General features: G+C 42.2%; 1 protein-coding gene across 3 annotated transcripts in view; it reads right to left on the bottom strand.

Moving 5' to 3' along the window:
* Positions 1–19,071, bottom strand: part of DTNA (dystrobrevin alpha) — a gene marked incomplete at both ends in the record, with an annotated part of 96,465 nt that overhangs the window by 73,363 nt on the left and 4,031 nt on the right. For all 3 annotated transcript variants that reach the window (XM_080338554.1, XM_080338553.1, XM_080338552.1), the window contains one exon: positions 18,084–18,164. In XM_080338554.1, the coding sequence (XP_080194680.1) occupies positions 18,084–18,164 (81 nt within the window). The remainder of the gene's footprint in view (positions 1–18,083; positions 18,165–19,071) is intronic.

Genomic DNA, 19,071 nt, shown 5'->3' on the forward strand with positions numbered 1-19,071 from the left:
TAGACGATTCTTTTTTCATTGGAATGAACCCATCACATATCAGGGTATTGGAGCCATCTGTCATCATCCTTGCTAGGAAGCCCTGGGAAGTCACTCACTCTTTCTGTTTGGCTCCCTCTCACCCGCTGCCAGGAGGGTAAGGGAGGACTCAGGGAAGTGTTTTCCTGCTAAACTACACCAGTTTGGGGCCAAGCTGCCCCTCAAATCAGCCAGCTGTAGCATGATCACCAAAAGCTTTACCTGCGCGTCTGGTACTATGCAGAGCGACGTGTCACCTATGATTTGCAGTCTTTTACACTGTCTGATGCCAAATTACATGACAGAGAAAATGTACCAGGGTGGTGCTTCTGCTCACGGCTCAAATGAGGTATTTGACTGAGGGGACACCTTATCGCTGTCTACAACTACCTGATAGGAGGTTGTAGCATGGAGGGGGTTGGTCTCTTCTACCAAGTAGCAAGTTGAACAAGAGGAAATAGCCTCAAGTTGCGCCAGGGAAGGTTTAGATTGGATACTAGGAAAAAATTCTTCACAGAAAGAGTTCTCAAGCACTGGAACAGGCTGCCCAGGGAAGTGGTGGAGTCACTATCCCTGGAGGGGTTTAGAAGGTGTTTAGACAAGGTTCTTAGGGACATGGTTTAGTGCCAGAGTTAGGTTAGGTTATGGTTGGACTTGATGATCCTGAGGGTCTCTTTCAACTGAAATGATTCTATGGTTCTAATGACTCTTTGGCTGGGTACATCTGGTGACAGCTGTCACCCTACATGGCCTGGCACACCCAGGCTACGCATTGCCCAGATATCTGAACCTCCACTCAGACTGTACCTGGACATGTCCTGTATATTCCTATTCCTGCTCCCAGGTCTCTCAGGCTTCTTATCTACCTCCTCACCTAACTGCTGCTCATGCAGCCCATTGATCTCCAGCACAGCTGGGCACCTGCTAGCCAGTCGATCCAATAAGCCTGGTGTGTGTTGGGCCACTCTCGAATGCTCTGCAGGCCATCAACAGCTCTTGGGCTGGTCATCGCTGTTTTCCAAAAGTGAGAGTCATGGACTTCTAGCTTGTCAGCACACATTTGAATGTGCTGATGTCAAAATGTATTTTGTTGCATCTTCTTGTTATTTCACTTGATTCCTAGGTTTTGTAGATGCAGTGGTCGGTGAGTAAATACTACTGGCTTCAAGAAAAAATTAATGAAGTATTCAGAATATTTACTGCCATGTTACTCTTACCCCCAAATGCTTTAATTTTCAGAGATGTGTGTATTAGACCCATACAATAGCATGAAAACTTGTAAGAGAACGATATATTGATAACCAAGAGTAACCACAAACAATATTTACTTCTTTCTTCAGAAAAATCGGAGTCTTGTCAAAGCCTGCCCACCTGGGATGAAATTTGATAAGGCTTACTGGTAAGCCCCTGAAACAAGTGGAACAGTCTGGAGCAAGGAAGACAACATAGGTGGAGGAAGATCCAGTTAGGAAATGTGTAAACAGACTGCCATAATCAACTCCACAGGACCTGGTGGGGAAGCACCCACAAGTGCTGAGGGAGCTGGCTGGTGTCAATGTGAGGCCACTCGACTGTCTTCAAATGCTTGTGGTAATCAGGGGAGGTTCCTGAAGGCTGTGAGAAAGCCACTGTCACTGCTATTTCCAAGAACAGCAAGAAGAAGGTTCCAATGAACTAAAACCTCACCTCAGTCCCTGGAAAGGGCAAGGAGTGAATCCTCCTGGAATTTCCAAGCACATTAAAGAAAAGAAGGTGACTGGGAGCAGTCAGCATGGAATTATGACAGGAAAATCATGCTTGATCAACCTCTTTGCCGTCCACAATGAAATGACTAGCTCACGAGACAAGAAAGTGTGGTGGATATTCCTTATTCTGACTTCAGCAAGGCTTTCAACACTGTGACATATAATATCATCACTGGCAAACTAGTAAGTATGGGTTGGATAAGTGGCCAGTGAGGTGGACTGAAAGAGATGAGCTGAAGAACTTGTGATCAGCGGCACTGAGTCCAGCTGGAGGCCAGTCACTAGTGGTGTACAACCAAGCTTAATACTGGGGCCAGCACTGTTAAACATATTCATTAATGGCCTGGATGACGGGAGGGAGCGCACCCTCAGCAAGTTTTCAGCTGATACAAAATGAGAAACAGTGGCTGATACACCAGAGGGCTGTGCTGCCATTCAGAGGAACCTCAACAGACTGGAGAAATGGGCTGACAGGAACCTCATAAAGTGCAACAAAGGGAAACGCAAAGTCTTGAACATGAAAAGAAATAACCTCATGTACCAGCACAGGCTGGTTGCTGACCAGCGATGAGCTTTTTCGGCAAAAGTAGCTGGCATCCTGCTGGGCTGCAGTGGGCAGTGTGTTGCCAGCACGAGGAGGGAGGTGACCTTTCCCCTCTACGCAGCCCTGGTGACACATCTGGAGTGCTGGGTCCAAAGTCCAGCAAAAGGTCACAAAGATGACAAAGGGACTGGAGCAACTGTCATAAGTGTGGATAAACATCTGATTTGAGGGGGTAAAGACGATGGAGCCAGACTCTTCGCAGGGAAAGGACAGTGAAAGGACAGAAGGACATGGACACAAATTAAAATACAGAAAAGCATTTAAACATAAGAAAAATAATTTCCCTGTGAGGGTTGTCGAACACTGTGACAGGTTGCCCAGAGAGGCTGTGCAGTCTCAATCCTTGAAGGTATGCAGACCTGAACTGGACACAGCCCTCAGCAATCTGCTCTAGCTGACCCTATTCTCTCCAGAGGTCCCTGCCAACCTCAGTGGTTCTGTGATTCTGTGGCGTCCTCATCTAATCACAAATTTATACTGCAAGAACATATAATAACTCTTACTGGAGAGGAATCAGTGTTGCCCCACTGATTTTTCTCTAAAGCCATTGCTCAGGTAAGCTGTGCTCCAAGTCTCTTCTCTGACATACACAATAAACAAAAAGACACAGAGCCTGCCCTGAGGACCCTTGAATGCTTGGGAGAGTCTTCCACATCCTCAAGAGGTTTTGTGTGAGGTGTAGGAAGGGCCTCCACAGCACCCTGAGTGCTCCAACATTCCCTCAAGCTTTCCCTTGAATGCCCAGGTATCTCGGAGGGAGGTCATGGTTTCATTTAACCCCCTCTCAGCCGCACGCATCCCTACTCCTCCTCCTCCTCACCTCTTTGCCTGTGCTGTGAGAGTGCGCAGGTGTGCGGTACGCATTGGCTCAGCTGAAAGCTGGAGTGAGGTTGCGTGCTTCTACCTGCCCAACCCAAGGATGGACACTCAAGAGTGAGAAATGCCTGGATATGAAACTAAATGTTCAGACCAGCGAGCATCTTTGTTCTGAACTGGTGTGTGCATGGAGTCAGTCGGCTGCATTTGGACTCACTGAATTCACGCAGATCACCTGTCCGTGTGGCACCCCATGGGACAAGCGATGTCCCAGCCATCGCGAGCTGGGTTCTCTGGGCACATGCCGGCCAGCTGCACGTTGTGTGCACAGGAGGCATTTCTGAGTGGCTGTCAAACCTGTCTGCTGGTTGTCTGGAAATCCTCAGGATGTGAAGTGTACGACTGAGGCACTGAAAATTTTGGGGAAAAGTTTTAAAGGTCCTCCTGTCTGTGCACCCAGGCATGCATCCTTGTATCCTCACCTACTGTTCTGCTCAGAAGGAAAATGAATTATTCTAAAACCTTCTGAGATTTGGATCACTACAGCACATTAAACAAAGGTGGCCTGTTAGGATTGTCCGTCAACTTGTTCAAGTGCTACTAATGAGGAATAACAATATGGATAATGATACATGGTCTTTTTATTTTTGATATGGTACCTGACAAATCCACCAAGGTGTAAGAGTATGTAAAGATCTCCAGTAAAATTCTTCTCTTTCATATTAATTTAATTTATAATAAAGGTTCCTTCTCCTCCTGTTGTCAGTTCCCGCCTATTTAGTCTCACCTATATTTAACTGAAGCCTGAAAGGCTCTCTGTGGGTGGCAGAAGAGGCCATCAGGCTCCCCAAGGAGCAGCACTAATGACAGTCAATCCTGCAACAGGGAACAGGGTGGGTGATGCACCCTGCAGTGCTGGGCTGGGAAACTGTTGTCATCTACTTGTCACTCAGATGCTGGGAAAGTGTTTCCTTTTCTTAAACATGCTTTGCAATCATTTATCTGAAATGTCAAATGAAGTATGACATGTATAAAATAAAATAATGAAAAAATCTAACTCTAAGCTTCTTAGTATTTTGATGATAACCAGGAAAGACCACTCAATTAAACCTCTGCACTGTTGCTAACAAGTTACATAGCTTAAATCCACTGATTATACACATTATTCCTGTTTTAAGACCTAAATATATTTATGAATTAAAGATCCAGATTTAAATAGCAGACCCTTTGCTATATGTATTCTATAGCCAGAAACTTTACAAATCTCCCCCTCCCCCAAACAGGCAATGGTACTCCTAGATTACGTATCTCTACTATTCTTGCTATCCCACCATAATAATATTTTAATGAGAAAGGCTTTATTGGAGGCATTATGTGATCAGGCCTCCGTCTCACTAAACAGTTCCTTCAAAGGGGTTTTGCAAGTGTCAGCTCTAAATTAGCCAAAGAATACATGGGGTAACAAAACTTGATGAGTGAATATGTATGACCCACAACAAATTTTCTTAAAATAAGGTTAATTTACCATACATCTGAGTGCCTATTTCAATTGGTAAAAATACAGCATTTCAAGATTTTAATCAAATATAACACTTCTGTACTATACTACAGCAAACAATATAGTAGGAAAAAGCTCCTGCACTCCCAAAAGGTGGCAAAAAAGTCTCCAAGGTTGTATATGGAGTTGATTTTCAAAGTGCCATCTTTAGAAAAAAAAGAAAAAGCCAGTTTCCAGTCCTTCCATGTAGGAGATTAAACCAGAAGTTCAGAAATGACTGAACATATGAGAAGAAAACCATAGTTTCAGAGCCTGGCACAACTTGGATTGTGTGTAGCAATCCAAGAGAAAACAGGCTTTAGGAAACAGGCGGGACACAGTGCACAAGCTTTCTGGTAGCTGTGATCCTCACCACAGGATGGCACTACTGGGTGTATTTTAGTCAAGGCAGCACACGTTTGCTGTTGTGTTTTAACTCTCTACTAGCACAATGTCAGGCGAGCTAATACAAATCAAGGGGTGTGCATCCTCACCACTGTCTCCGGAAAGGGGCCATGGTTAATGTATTTGGTGTAATAAAGATTATCTGCTGGGAGATCTGGTGTCCTATACAGGTGATCACACATGATAGGCAAACGATAATAAAGCCATGAGTAGGAAACGGCAGAACATTTTCCTGTTGCATGTCCTTATTTCAGTGATAAAATCTCCACTAGAAGTGTGTTTCTTTGAATGCCAAGTCTAATACTACATACTTTTCTTAAATAACTTGACTTTTTTTTTCCTTTGATGCAACCACTGCCAGTTCCCCTAATCCCCATTTAAAACTTGCTGTGCCACAAAAGGACTATGGATTGCTTTGGCACTGTTTCCAGCAAAAAGCAAGCGTAAAGTGAATGTAAATGTTAACAAATGGGGTTATTTATATTTTAAATTCATGTGAAGTAGTTAGTATGTGTTACCAGAGCAAAAGATATAGGGTGTTATCCCCATTCTCACAGTAACTGCTGTTTTCTTTGAAATCCCTGACACTGGAGGCTTGTGACGATGCGAATACAGAATTTAACCGTTCTTTATAACAATTTCTTCCTTCATGGCTACAGAAAAAAAGGTTAAGATTGCAACCTTAGCCTTTAAGGTTCAGTCATATCACAAAGGTCAATGAAAAAGAATGATCACCTATTTCAAACTGCTTGAAGATAAAAAAGCTCCTTGGCCCATCTCCTGTTTTTCACAGTCTGACCCATGGTTATTTTTTCTACTGTAATTTTTAAAAATCATTTAGGGTTGGCAAGACTGTAATCAGCAACACAAGGTACAGAATACTAATGAAATAGGAACTGTGTATTTCCTTTTACATAAAAATTAATATTTTACATATATGCATATTCTTAAGCTGATCTTTATTCTATTAACTTAAATAATTTCTTAAGCAATGTGGATTGAATTTGGCCCATAACATTTTCATCTATTAAAAATAATTGGAGAAATATTTAAGCTTAACTTAACACTTGGGCAAACGGCCTGATACCAGTATTCCACTTCTCAGTCCTAGAACCCAAGAGAGACGCTAAAGAGTGATGGCGTATGCTCCTCTCTTCTGAAGAGTTTGGGTCAATCCAGAGCATTTCTGGGACAAAATCTTATTATCAACTTCAGCTGTTGAGAGAGTGACAGCATTACTATGAAGTAAGACATTCATGTGACACCTAGGACTTTGGTGAAAAAGCATCTTATGCCTGAAGTCATAAGGACAGTTCAGACTCTAATATTATTTAACATTTTGCTGAGATTGGTAACGGAGGAGCTAATTAGTGCCAAACTTTCACAGGTCTTTAAACACATATTACATTTGAAAACAACAGGATTTATTTGCCAAAAAATCTTTTGGGATCTGAACTACTATCAGCTTTGAGATAGGAAGAGATGGATCCTGGCACCTGGAAGATCCATTTTTTTTCATACCAAATTCATTCGAGTAGAGAATATCTCACTGTGGCAGGATGCAAACCTCCCTCTCTCCCCCTCCCTCCTTTGATATGGAAGGAGTAGACACATCTCCCTCTTTCTCTCTGCTGCTTGATGCCAACAGCTTCTTTTGTTTGGCCCCAGAGCACCATGGCCAGCGCCATTAGGAGAAGGGAGTGCCGAGGTGCCAGGGAGTGTGGGGGATGTTTGGAGGCTTCAGGGGCACCCACAGCCAGTGTGGGGGTGCAGAGAAGCTTCTAGAATGCCTACAGTCAGGTCTGATCAGCCAATAAAAAAATGGGACTCTCGTCGAGACTCGGCCCATTGTCGCGGGTCTCTCGGAGCATGAGGTTAGTCACTGCTGCCAGGAGCCACGGCGCCCCACTCCCCAGGACTGAGACTCCGCTTGCCTTGCTGCCACATGTGTAAGTAAAATAACCCTCACAGGACTGCGAGTGCATCTACTTTCTGTGCACATTTTGCACGTGTATTTATACTTTCCGTGCACATAAATAAATCCTTGCAGAATCGCGAGTGTATTTTCCTCCCGTTCTTCCACATAAGCACGTGTAATATTCTGTGCTCATTTGCACGTGTATTTCTCCTTGCAGGACTGCGAGTGTATTATAAATCTACCCTTGCAGAATTGCGAGTGTCCACTTCCCGTACTCAATATGAGTACATGTATCCCTTCAAAAAATAATCCCACACCGTGTTTAGGCAAGTGTGTACTCCTCCCAGACTCAGGGACGGCTCCGGCATTGTTTTGGGTGAAGCCACGTGTATGCACACTGTGGACCCCCTGTTGTATTAGTTGCTGCCCCTTAATAATTTACTCAGCTGATATCCGAACCTGTATTCAAGTCACTTTGGAATGCTAAAACCCTGTTTCTCACCGGTTTACCTTCTTGTCCCTTAAACTAACCTCGGGGTGCCTCCGTGACACTCACTCAGACAAACTGTAGAGAATATTTGACTAAACTCTGGCTTTGTGTTGACACAATCGTTCCTCATTCGCCCTCCTGCCATGACTCACATTCAAAGCAATGTATTGTGCAAGAGCCGCTCAGGGCTTCAGTTCCCGGCTGATTTGCCCAGTAACCAGAACACCAGTACCAGGAGGCAGCTGGAGTGGCTCCCATGGCAGCAACCTGCAATACCATGCACTAAAACATCACCTCTCTTGAGGAAACAGGTACGAGGAATAGGTCAAGAAAAGGAGAAAAGCTCCAGCTGACACAAACATAGCTCGACAATCAGCAACAATGAGAAAGGAAACAAGAGTGAAGAATGTGAAATGACAGATAAATGGGATTTAGGTGAAGTCCCACACATCTGTCCTTCCTCTGTGCGACAGAAGCTCTTTAATGATGTTGTCAGGGTCCCTAGATGGAGTAAGAGTCTCAATATACACGGCCACTTATCTGTCATCCTTTATTTTACACATACAATCCTTAGAGATATCCTGCAAATCCAAGACAAAATAAGAGTTTCAGGGCAAAATATAGATGAATGAAAGGTGGAAAATTAAACTCGGGGAAGATCAGCACCTTTACAAGAGATGTGGCATGATACTAGTGTCGGCTTCATTTATCAGAAATTGAGTTCAACCTCCTCAAACAATATACACCGACACTGATTCATTCCTTCCTCCATGCCATAGTAATGTCACTGAGTTCAACAGAGTTACTTTCAATTTACTTTCTGTCAGGAAAGGAGACATCCATCTATCCATCCATGTGGACTGAAGAAAAGGCTGAGCATACACAGAACTTCTCCTGGAATTAGCCCACACTTTGTACAATAAAGGCCCAAAGACTGCTTGTAAATGTCCTGCTAGAAATCCGTTGCAGCCAATAACCATATCACAGATATAATTCAGCCTGAATTCAGCCTAGCGATTCCTTAATTCAGCACACAGAAAACTGCATCTGTAAAGCCACTGTATATCACAAACATTAACACCAAGAAGCTGAATGTTCCTTGTATAGAGTCCCAGAACTATATTAATAACAATGCACACTGAGGACATTATATTGTGCAGTCTCTTCACACTCATAAAAGCAGGAAATTATTTTTGTGGCCAATGTCTTCTGTTCTCACAATTTGTCCTAGCACACCAGATACACACCTTATGATAATCTTCCACCAAGACTTACAGAAAATGACCCCGGGTGCAGCTGGTGGGTAAAAATATGACACAACAGTTAAGCTTATCTTTGAATATTCTGGGTGTTATGAAGTTCATCTATACTGTTAGAGGTACACAGACTGACTTTTGATATAAAACTGAAAACAAATGAACATGGAAAAAAAAAAACACTCTTTGGAAATTACAGGAGGAGAGAATTATAGAAGAAGAGAATTACAGTAAAAATTACGCCTGACTGTCTTTCTGTGGACTACTTGCTGTCTTCAACCTGAAGAAGCCCACCCTTGCTGCGAACATGGACGGCCAGCACCCTTGCAGTTTTATTTGTAAAAGTTACTGGAAATGGATACTGAAAGGGGACAAGGAAAGGCTGAGAGAGTTGGGACCATCTATCTCTGGGAGGCTCCAGCAGCGATCTCTGTTTCAGTAGGAAGATGCTGCAGACTGGGCAGTTAGGGTGGAGGAAATCTGCACCATGCCTGCTCGTTGTCCAGAGCTGAGTGACAGCATCAAAACCAGGAAAAAGGAAAAAATCCTCAGCAAAAATTCCAACTCAGCAGATGCACTGGAGAAGGACGTTTTGAATGCATGCTGCAGCACACAGACAGGGCAAAATGCTGCAGCTTATCTTCTCAGGAAAACAATTTTCTGCAAGGACATCAAAACAGTCCTTTACTTTCTACAGAAATCACGAATGGACTAAACTTATGTATAAGTCCTCAAGATTTATTGCATTGAGTCCAAGATAGAGGCTGGGCTGGTTCAAGACAGTTGACTAAAGTTCCCTAGGAACAAAGGACCATGATCACCAAGCTCACTCACACCTGCTCCAAGGATGACTTCTTGATTTTTTTTTTCCCTCATTTTCACATAAATACGTTGTTATACGGTCAAAAACTAGAGAATGACCAACATGGGACAGGCATGCAAGTGCTGTCATTTATGTGAGTGCAACATGCTTAATGCTCTGGCGTATCATGGTGGTGCTTATGTGACACCCAGCAAAATACCTGAACGGGACAGACCAGAACAGCCCAGAGAAAGGGAAGAAAGACTCAAATGTAAGAGAGGGTTTGCCTGAAGAAAGGTGCTTGGAGCCAAGACGATAACAGGAGACAGCAGCCAAGAGAATGAGGGTTGCAGGGAAGTCAACGATAATGCAAATGCCACAGATGATGACATGAAGCTGAAGAAGGGAGAGGGAAATGATGAAAGAGGCTTAAAAACACAGCTATAGTTTGTGGGGAAAAACGAGAGGGTAAAAGAAGAAAAAGCTCTCATGTGAAGCAGCAGCATCCCTCAGAAGATACGGTGATCTTGTTATCACCGAGGTATCAGTTTGTTTGTATGAGACTGCATATATTTTGCAATTTTTAGACAGTCTAGAACAGTACTAAGCTAGTAATGATTTATTTTATTTTGTCTGAAGTGTTCATTAGGAGGACCAACGTGAAATAAGATGCACAAATCATGACAGTTTTGGGTAACTAATCAAAAGCATGCCAGACCAAAGGTGACTGATGCCTGTTACCCGTAGCAGATGTTCAGAGACATCAGTGGGGAACTTAACAGACTGTCCAACCTTAAACCTGCATCAGAAAAGCCATCAGAAATAGTGCAGTGAATGGCAGTTACAGCAGAGTTCAGGAAGTCAGTAAGAAGAGATTTTCAGCGATGATCCAATTACAAAAGCTGTCTGCATCAAGGCAGGGCTGAGCCACCTGCATAGCAGAGGGCAGCATGCTGATGTACTTGGGACGTGGCCTAGTCCACATGGCTGTCAACTTCTGACTCAAAGGAAGTCCATTGAGTTTCCTCTGCAAAAGCCAAAATAACACTAGCTGACAAATTTCTGCAACTCATTTTTTATCAGGAGCCACTTGGAATCATGGGTGTGTTTGAAAAATCAATCTCTAAGTAAAATGAAAATTGAGAGTTTAAGATACATAGCCTTGTTTATTTCACTCTTTTTGACAGTAAAAGGAATTCCAAATGCCCACTGATAGTTCTTGTATCAATCTTGTAGGAGACAGACTTGCAGTGGTGGCCTTTATGAGCAAATACTCAGGGACTCTGAGATACCACAACCCCTTTATGTAGTAACAATCCACCTCATGCTAACATTGAAGAAAACTCCCTCAATGAATATGGCCAACATACAGGCTATATGTCAGCTCTCAAACAGCTGTGATGATCTGTCAAGCATATTAATAAACTTTCACAGTTAAAAGGAAAACAAAATCTGAACCCATTTCCAGCATATTGTGCTGTGAGTGAACACTTACAGACTAAAATCCTTATGAAGGATTTGTATGCAGGGAATATGCTAAATCAAGCCCTTTTGAACTTTTGATTAAATAATTGATGCATAATGCAGAATGTATAATATATGCATCCTTTCCCCATAGTTGCCTGGAAACCCATATGGAACAGTACTAGCAGTTCCAGGGGCATTTCGTCTCTAAGTCACTGGTAAAGACAAAGGAACCAAAAAGTTTTAAAAACCATTAACTCACCTGCCTTTCCATTATTCAAGTACTGCAGGATACCAGAATTAGTAACTTACACAATGGTATCATGACTCCTATAATATAGAGTGCTTTTGCTTTTTTTAAAGCTATGTCTCTTGAAGCCATGTGAATAATGTAATTCACTGTAAGTGAGCTATAAGACTCAGCTTCAGTTAAAATACTAAACAAAGAACACAACTAATATTTCCAGCTTCTATCTTTATGTAACAATATTAAGTAGATCATAGAGTATCCAAGACGGTCAACAGAGAATAAGTCAAAATGGTGGGTTTTTTTCAAAATTAAAGGATTTTTAAGCAAATCTCAGAGGGTTTAGAAGAACACAAGAATGCCATGATCACAAATTCAAGAGGCAGATTGTTTCAAATTGCAGCCAAGCAGACCTTTAGCACTTCTCGAGTAGGCAACATGGCTTGTCATTCAGTTTGATTGCTCTGCGACCCAGCCTGAATCTACCCTGCGCTTTCTTGCTTCCAAGATGGATCAAAAAGACATGATAAAAACCAACAATGAGAACAGAGCACCAACCATGGAGACCTACAGGGATGACGGATTCAGTTTTTTATTCTAAACAATTCTGTAATCACGATAATTTGGTGGTTCTGTTTCTGATGGTCATCCTGAGAACAAAAGAATGAGGGGCAAGCACAAAATTGCACAGGCTATACAGTCCTTGAGATGTAAAAGGCCGGATTGAGACCAAATACTTCCTCCCCTGGCAGGGACCTTAATGGGACTCTTGCACACTGAGGATACCACCATCAAGCATTTCTTGTGCACTCTGCTTTACTTTAGAGAAAATAAACACTCGCTGAGTCAACGAAAGAATGGCTTTATACTGTAGTGGCAAGAGGTCTCACTGAAGTAAAGAGAAGCAGTTGTCAGTTCCTAAGTCAATTAACTTATAAAGATGAAAGACTTGGTGCTTAAGCATCAACAGGACAGACTTCGACACTTTTGAATATCCTCTAGCTTTGTGTTTAGGGAACTGTTTTGGGTATTTAAGATCAGCACAGACTTTGTCATGGAGAAGAGAAAGCTGCACCTGTATCTGTTGACTTCCTCAGGCACTGCGTAACACAAAGGTCACAGCACCATTTCCTGTCTGGAATCAAGACTTTCATATCCTTTCCTTTTACTACAAGTGCCAGACACTGGGACTTTTCATTTTGTGGTGAATGGCATGTTGAACAGCATGGGATAAAATGATATTTTAAGTGTCAGCCCAGTATAGAAAAAAACCCAAAGCAAACCAAAACCCCAAAATCCAACAACTAAACCCCAAACTCAAATCCTACTAATTTTATTCAGGTCTAATAAAGTAACTTTTAACACGTGCTTGACATGCCGACAGAGGTTAGTAGCCCACATGGGCTGACCTCATCATTTGATACCCAAATTGTCAGCTTCTAGGACAAGACCAGTTTCAGCAGCTTGCTATAGCGTTACAGGAGGTATAAGAGCACAGACAGGAAAAGGCTTTAAGAAAATAACCTAAAAATAGTGTGTTTACAATAACTGTCATTCATTCTCAGCGGGAAATTATTCTCTTTCAGGAGGGTGAGAAATTATTCTAACTTAAAACAAATGTAGAAAGGCAGATCAGATCAGGGAGGCACCCAAAAGCGTGTATGGAAATTAAGCTGACATGCCTACATGCCTCAGCTGTGACTGCTGAAGCCCAGAGGAGGCAGCAGGAGGAGGAGGAAGAGGAGGAGGAGAAGGAGGCTGCCTCGGACATTCACAAGGTCTTCATCACAGTCATGGCAGCTGTGCTCCCTATGTGGAAACAGCTGCGCTACAACTCGGATAAGACAAAACAACACAAAAAAAACCCCAAAAAACCAAATCACTCACACAGAAGAATATCGAAGGGAGAAACAAAGACACTGAAACCCTAAGGTTCTAGGATTAAACTGCCAGAGAAACGAGCTCCCTTTTTGCCTGTAGTAATTAAGCCCCATATTGCTATCACCAGCATGGCTTTAGATTCAAGCTGTCAACTGCCCATGATATATTCCGATCTAGGGAAATCAAGCAAATCTGCTTTTTGCAGCCAGAGTCATAGCATATAATCTCACAACACATTCAGGAAAAGTTCATCAAGGACAGCAGTAGTTTTCCAGCTGTACAGTTCTATATTAGTGAGTGATGTTTAATTGTATAATGGTTTTGATTACGATATGTTGTTATGTTCTACTCCTGCTGCCACCATAGCCCAGAGGGAATTTGCATGTGAACATGATATTTCTTCTTGGTTTTCTGTATAAACAGTTTGGGTTTAATAAATTCACTGAAAACCAAATATGAAAATAAACCAACCACACACTGATCACTGGGGATAACTATAAATAGTGCTTTTTGGTAGTTTCTGAATACTGGTGAATGTTGAGAGACATGTGCAACTGCTGTCATCGGTCCTTCATGCCTTGTTTTACGAAAGCCTATTATGCTTCTGTGTTTGAATGCTACAGCTAAACAGCTGTAAATCAACCTTGTCAAGATGACATTTTCCTGGCAGTAAGGGGAGCTGAGCAGGAGTCTGTATGGTGAGAATGTATATTCCAAAACCCGCTCCAATTGGCACTGGAGGTAAAGGACAATACCCTAATGTTTGACTTTGTCAGAGCAACACCGGTTCGTAGGGTTTTCAAGTTCTAGGACTGATGTGGACCTCACAGTGCTCACCTGTAGTTTTACCATCTTCCTCCTTGATTCTTGCAGTATGCATTATTTAGGGCCACCTTTACAGCACATTTAGAAAATCCAGATGATGAACAAGTCAGCCAGTTGCATTTTGCACAGTTTGTACAGTACAGACTGGAATAAACATGTCACGTGTTTGATCAGGTTTCTGCACCTGCTTCCTATCTGCTTTTATTATCCCAAATAATGAAATTTAACCTTGAATGATTAGGGTGCTGCTATTTCCGAGACTATATCCAACACCATCATCCAGAGCAGCCACAGTCAGCTCATACACTCCTGCTTTTCATTCTGAAGATGATGTAACCACCAGCAGTGTTTTCTCTTTGGCCTGTCTGTCTAGGACTCTTGGCATTCATTCAGAATTATTTGTGCCCAAATCTCAACAACTTCTCAAGACTTCTTTAGGGTTTTTTGTTTGTTTGTTTTTACAGAAAAGGTATCTACATCTTGTATTAGCAATTATGACTAAGAGAAGACTGCTATCGCAGCAGGTCTATTGCTACAGTTTTGTAACACAAGAAAGCAGCCTGCAATCATGTCTTTCTAAAACCACCACATCCTCAAAGGTACCTACACTACCTACAGTTTCTCTTTTCATTACTTCCAATTTTAGAAATTGTCAGCAGAAACAGAGAAGCATAAAACGAGTTTATATTCATGGTATGCTAACAAAGCTTCCCAGCATTTAGGATTCCTGAATATAGAATTTTGTGCATCTCTCGCTTTTGGGATTTTTGTCACATATTGCATCCCACATTTGGCCACTTACCAGATTCACAGGTGTGCCAACAATAATTGGTAAATGTTATTTTTATTTCTTTGTAGCATTAACAGAGGCAAAGGGAAATGCTTAAGTTTGAAGAAATTTGTCTTTGAAAAATAACATGACAGCCTTTCCAAATTTATCTACTTATCATTTTTCTGAGTGTTTAAGAAGAATTTCTTGCTTTTCTGAAGAATGAAGCTGGACTGGATTAAATTCTATCCTGTTTGACAAATAATTGATTCTTCTCCCTTTGCTGATTTTATTTAAATTGCCTGTTGGTTTAAAAGCCTAGAGAGATTTTTATATACAAAATACTTTCCACATGCATAGTAGCTTTCCTAAAATTTTATAGAATTATCAGAAAGACATATATTTGCAATTTTGAACCCTCCCTCTTCTGAAAATGAAATAATCCCATGGAGCAATTAATTTGACTGACTGCGTTAGCACTTGAAGTGCAATGCATACATAGTAGTATTCTGGCAAATGGTGGTAAACTGTCGCCTCCTCTATAATCTTTGGTCAGGTAGTTTAACCAGGTTAAGGAGAAATGCTGCAAGAGAGAATGGCTCTTAGAATAAGGAAGCACCTTTGCCCACTGCTCACTGCTGTCTTCACCAGTAAAACCCAGCCAGCTGCTGAAGGTTCAGGCAAAACACCCTTTTGTAGCAAGAGAAGAATTCACAAAGGGAGGCGAGGAGATAAACCTGTGTGTCTGCATTCACAACAGCAGAAACAAACAGTGCCCTGCTTGTGATAAGCACAGCGGCCTGTTAAATGATATCCCAGGACTGTCTATGCTAATGGACACCTTTGGGTAAAAAAGATGGTGTTAATAAAACCCCTGCTCTGCTTTTCTTGGAACAGCCACTTCTGGCAGCCCTCTGCTTCCACCCTCATGCACCTTCAGCCTGGAGCCAAGAGCAGCTCCCTGAAATTTATTAAAGCAGCTCTTTAAAAGAAGACCTTAAACACACTCTTTGCAAGCAATTTTCTCTTAGTAAGTCTGGGCCGGTGTGCCAGTGCAGGGCAGGAGAGCAGCTGAAAGTGAAGCTGAAAGAAGACAAGTATGGCCTGAGTGACAGCAGGTGCTATGCACTGGGAGTGGAGCAGAACTGCCTTTGAGCTTTTTCTTTTTATACTATCCCCCAAATGAAACAGCTCAGACGCAGCAGAAAGTTGTGGTTTGTTTTTTCCTCCATGCCTTTTTTTGGTTTTTTCCTCCTGAACTTACTCTTGGGTGATGGATAATGGAAATTTCTGTAGAAAAAAAAAAGTCATTGACATGAGCTGGACATCTGATATTAACCATTTTGGGGCAGGGTGCAGTTCAGTGGCTCTATGTTTAAAAGCTCTGCTTCGGACAGTCATTGCTTGAAAACACATCACGTGAATGAATTACTTCTTTTCCCACTAATAAGAGAAAGCCACCTGGGAGAGCAGCAGTCTTCCAGAAAGAACCAAAAGAAAACAGTACTTGACAGTGAAAAGACACACGCAATTCAGCCCGCTCCAGATCAACACGTATTGTTTCTTACATTGCACAGAACCTAATTCTTTGGAGGACATTTTTGTTTAAGTACCCTCCATTTTTTCCTTCAGAAGAGACTGATGTAGTGTAACTCTTGATCTAAGATCAGCAAATCACTTCTCCAACCAGAAGGCAAGCACTGTTCTTGAGTGACTCGGCACAACCTGGCAAACTGAAAACTGAAGGGTACCTGTTTTGGTTCTCTGTGAAGAGAACCAATAGGTCCACAAAAGCAGATCACAGCTGATAAATAAGAGGAATAAAGTTAAGATTAAAAAGCAGTATTTTTAGCCAGCCAGTCTCTCCCAGCAATGAGGCTCTTGCACCCTTAGGCTTTTTCATTTGCTTTGTAAACGGTTATCAAAGCAATTACTGTTATGACTTTGCTATCACTGTCAGCTTAATTGGATACTTTAGTCACCTCGAACTATTGTATTCAGCTACCAGGAAAAAATGAAGCGAACATTTTAGCTTCTTAAACATAAAATTAAAAACAAACTAACAAACAGCTGAATGCAACATAATAGTGTCTTTCAACGCATTTTCTTCTGAATGGGAGAAGCCGGCTGCTGGGCAGGTACTAAACCCCTCTTGGGCTTTGTGTCTGGCAGCCTGCTTATAATGCGATACTAATCTCTCCATTCATACTTCATATTTAAAAACATGAGAAAAGTGCTGCAGAAGTGACTGAAAGGCTAGCTCCATAGCTAACAATCCAATAAATACTCTCCAAAGTCTTTTCCGCCACAGCTTGGCCTCTCCACTACGTTTGGAAAGCATAAGCTAAACATTTATGTAATGTAGATACATATAGCCGCAAAACTAGGAACTCTCTCCCCGGCAGTTAATCTGTATCTGCAGTGAGCGTTTTGCAAAGTACTTATCACTGTGCATAGCAAAAGTGTAGCCACACTGTCATGCTAGTTTAGATGTGATGACTAAAAAACTTGTTTTCTCTGCATTAGTGCTCTCCTTACTGCTACTGCTGGCAAGGCTTCTCCTGGTTAGTTTGGGGTTTTTTTAACATAGTTTGGGAAGGTCTGGTAAAACACATAAATCAAACCCTGTCATTCTAAGTATTTTGGCTGGAGAAGAAAGGATACAATCCATTACAGATTTTATATGTATTTCCATTTTAAAGTTCACAGCTTTTTTCATGCATGTGCTAACAGATACTGCAGCTGTAAAGGAAGAAAGACTGAATCTCGAAAGAAATGTTAAGAAAGCCACTAATCAAGAGGGAAACATTTTAAGAATGAAGCCTAGACAGAGGAAGACAGCCATGCAGAGATTATGAGCAAGATCACCCTTGTAGAAGAGATGTCTCTAGCCAGCCTGGCACAAAGGGGGCTGACTGACATTGCACGCACTTTGCTGCACCCCAAACAGACAAGGACTGGAACCACCAGTTCTTGTCCATGGAGCTGCAATGAAAGCATTTCATTTGCAGGATCCTGCTGGAACTCCCAAATGTTTTTCTATAAGAAAATCCGATAATGTAGTTAACATACGTATTAAATAAAGCTGTGGCCTGCATCATGACTCACCTTTATATGACTGAATCACTGGCATGTTTGAGACAAGTTCCTTATATAAAGAGGTTAATATTTAAAATCTGCCCAGGCACTCTGATTAGTGCCCTTTGCAATGTCGAATCAAACAGTCCCCATTTGTGAAGGACAGACCAGGGAGTGCAGTGGAAAGGTAATAACAACAAGATGCGAAAGAATCGCTGACATACTTACAGTTGCATTTCTTCTGAACAAATCTAAGCTTGCATGCTGTTCGGTAGGTGGACAAACGAATACGATCCAGATCCTGAGCCCCTAGTGGAAGAGAATAACAGCGATATTTGTATGGAATATGACCTGTGCGTGTCTTTGCTAGCGGGGGAGCCAGAGAACAAAGAGGACACATGAGCTGACTCTGTTTAATAATTTTCAAGGCTCTCTCCTTTGCAGGGAGAGTAGAGAAGGGTGAGGAGAAAAAAAGGGAATGGCAGGAGCTACAGTGTTAAAAGACTTTTGTGAAGGAAGGCAAGGAATAGTCAGCCCACTGTGTCTGTCACTTTGAAGAGCAATCTGGTCAAGCTGCAGGCTAAAAGACACTCTGGCCAGGCTCCAACAGCAGGGAAAAGCCTCCATCTAATTTTAATGTTTAACAGCAAAGCTCATAACAAATATCTGTGGCTGACATGCCAGATCAGAACAAGGTATTGCCAGCAAACCAAATCAGAAACAATATCATGCCATAATGAAAAGACCAATAGCAGTCTGCAGAAGGGGACAAAAATACCGCAGTCTGTGAGGCCTTTCTCCATTTTGTGGAGGTACGTTCTCTGCAACGGAGACCTCAAAGGGTCAGGTCTCTGCTTCACACATGGCTTGGCCCTGGCTGCCCCAACTTAGCGATCTGGCAACATTTCCAAAGCAGCTGCCCAGGAGATGGGCATAAACCGGGGCAGAACCTGACACAGGGTCTTAGGCCTCCTGCTGCTGTGTGCTACTCATAACACCTCCCAAAACCTCTCAACATAGATGAGGAGGTTGTGATTTAAATCGTTCTCCTTGGCTGGTATGTCTTATATAAAGAAGTGTTGCCTCATAGCTACAATATGGCCTATGAAATACAAGACTGCTTATTAATTTCACCACACATTTCATGGAAATATACTCAATTAAGTTTTTGCACATTTGCTTTTGCACTGTGGTTGGCCCTGTAACAGGAGTAAAA

The sequence above is a fragment of the Nesoenas mayeri genome (assembly GCF_963082525.1).
Source record: "Nesoenas mayeri genome assembly, chromosome: 2".
Lineage (NCBI taxonomy): Eukaryota > Metazoa > Chordata > Aves > Columbiformes > Columbidae > Nesoenas > Nesoenas mayeri.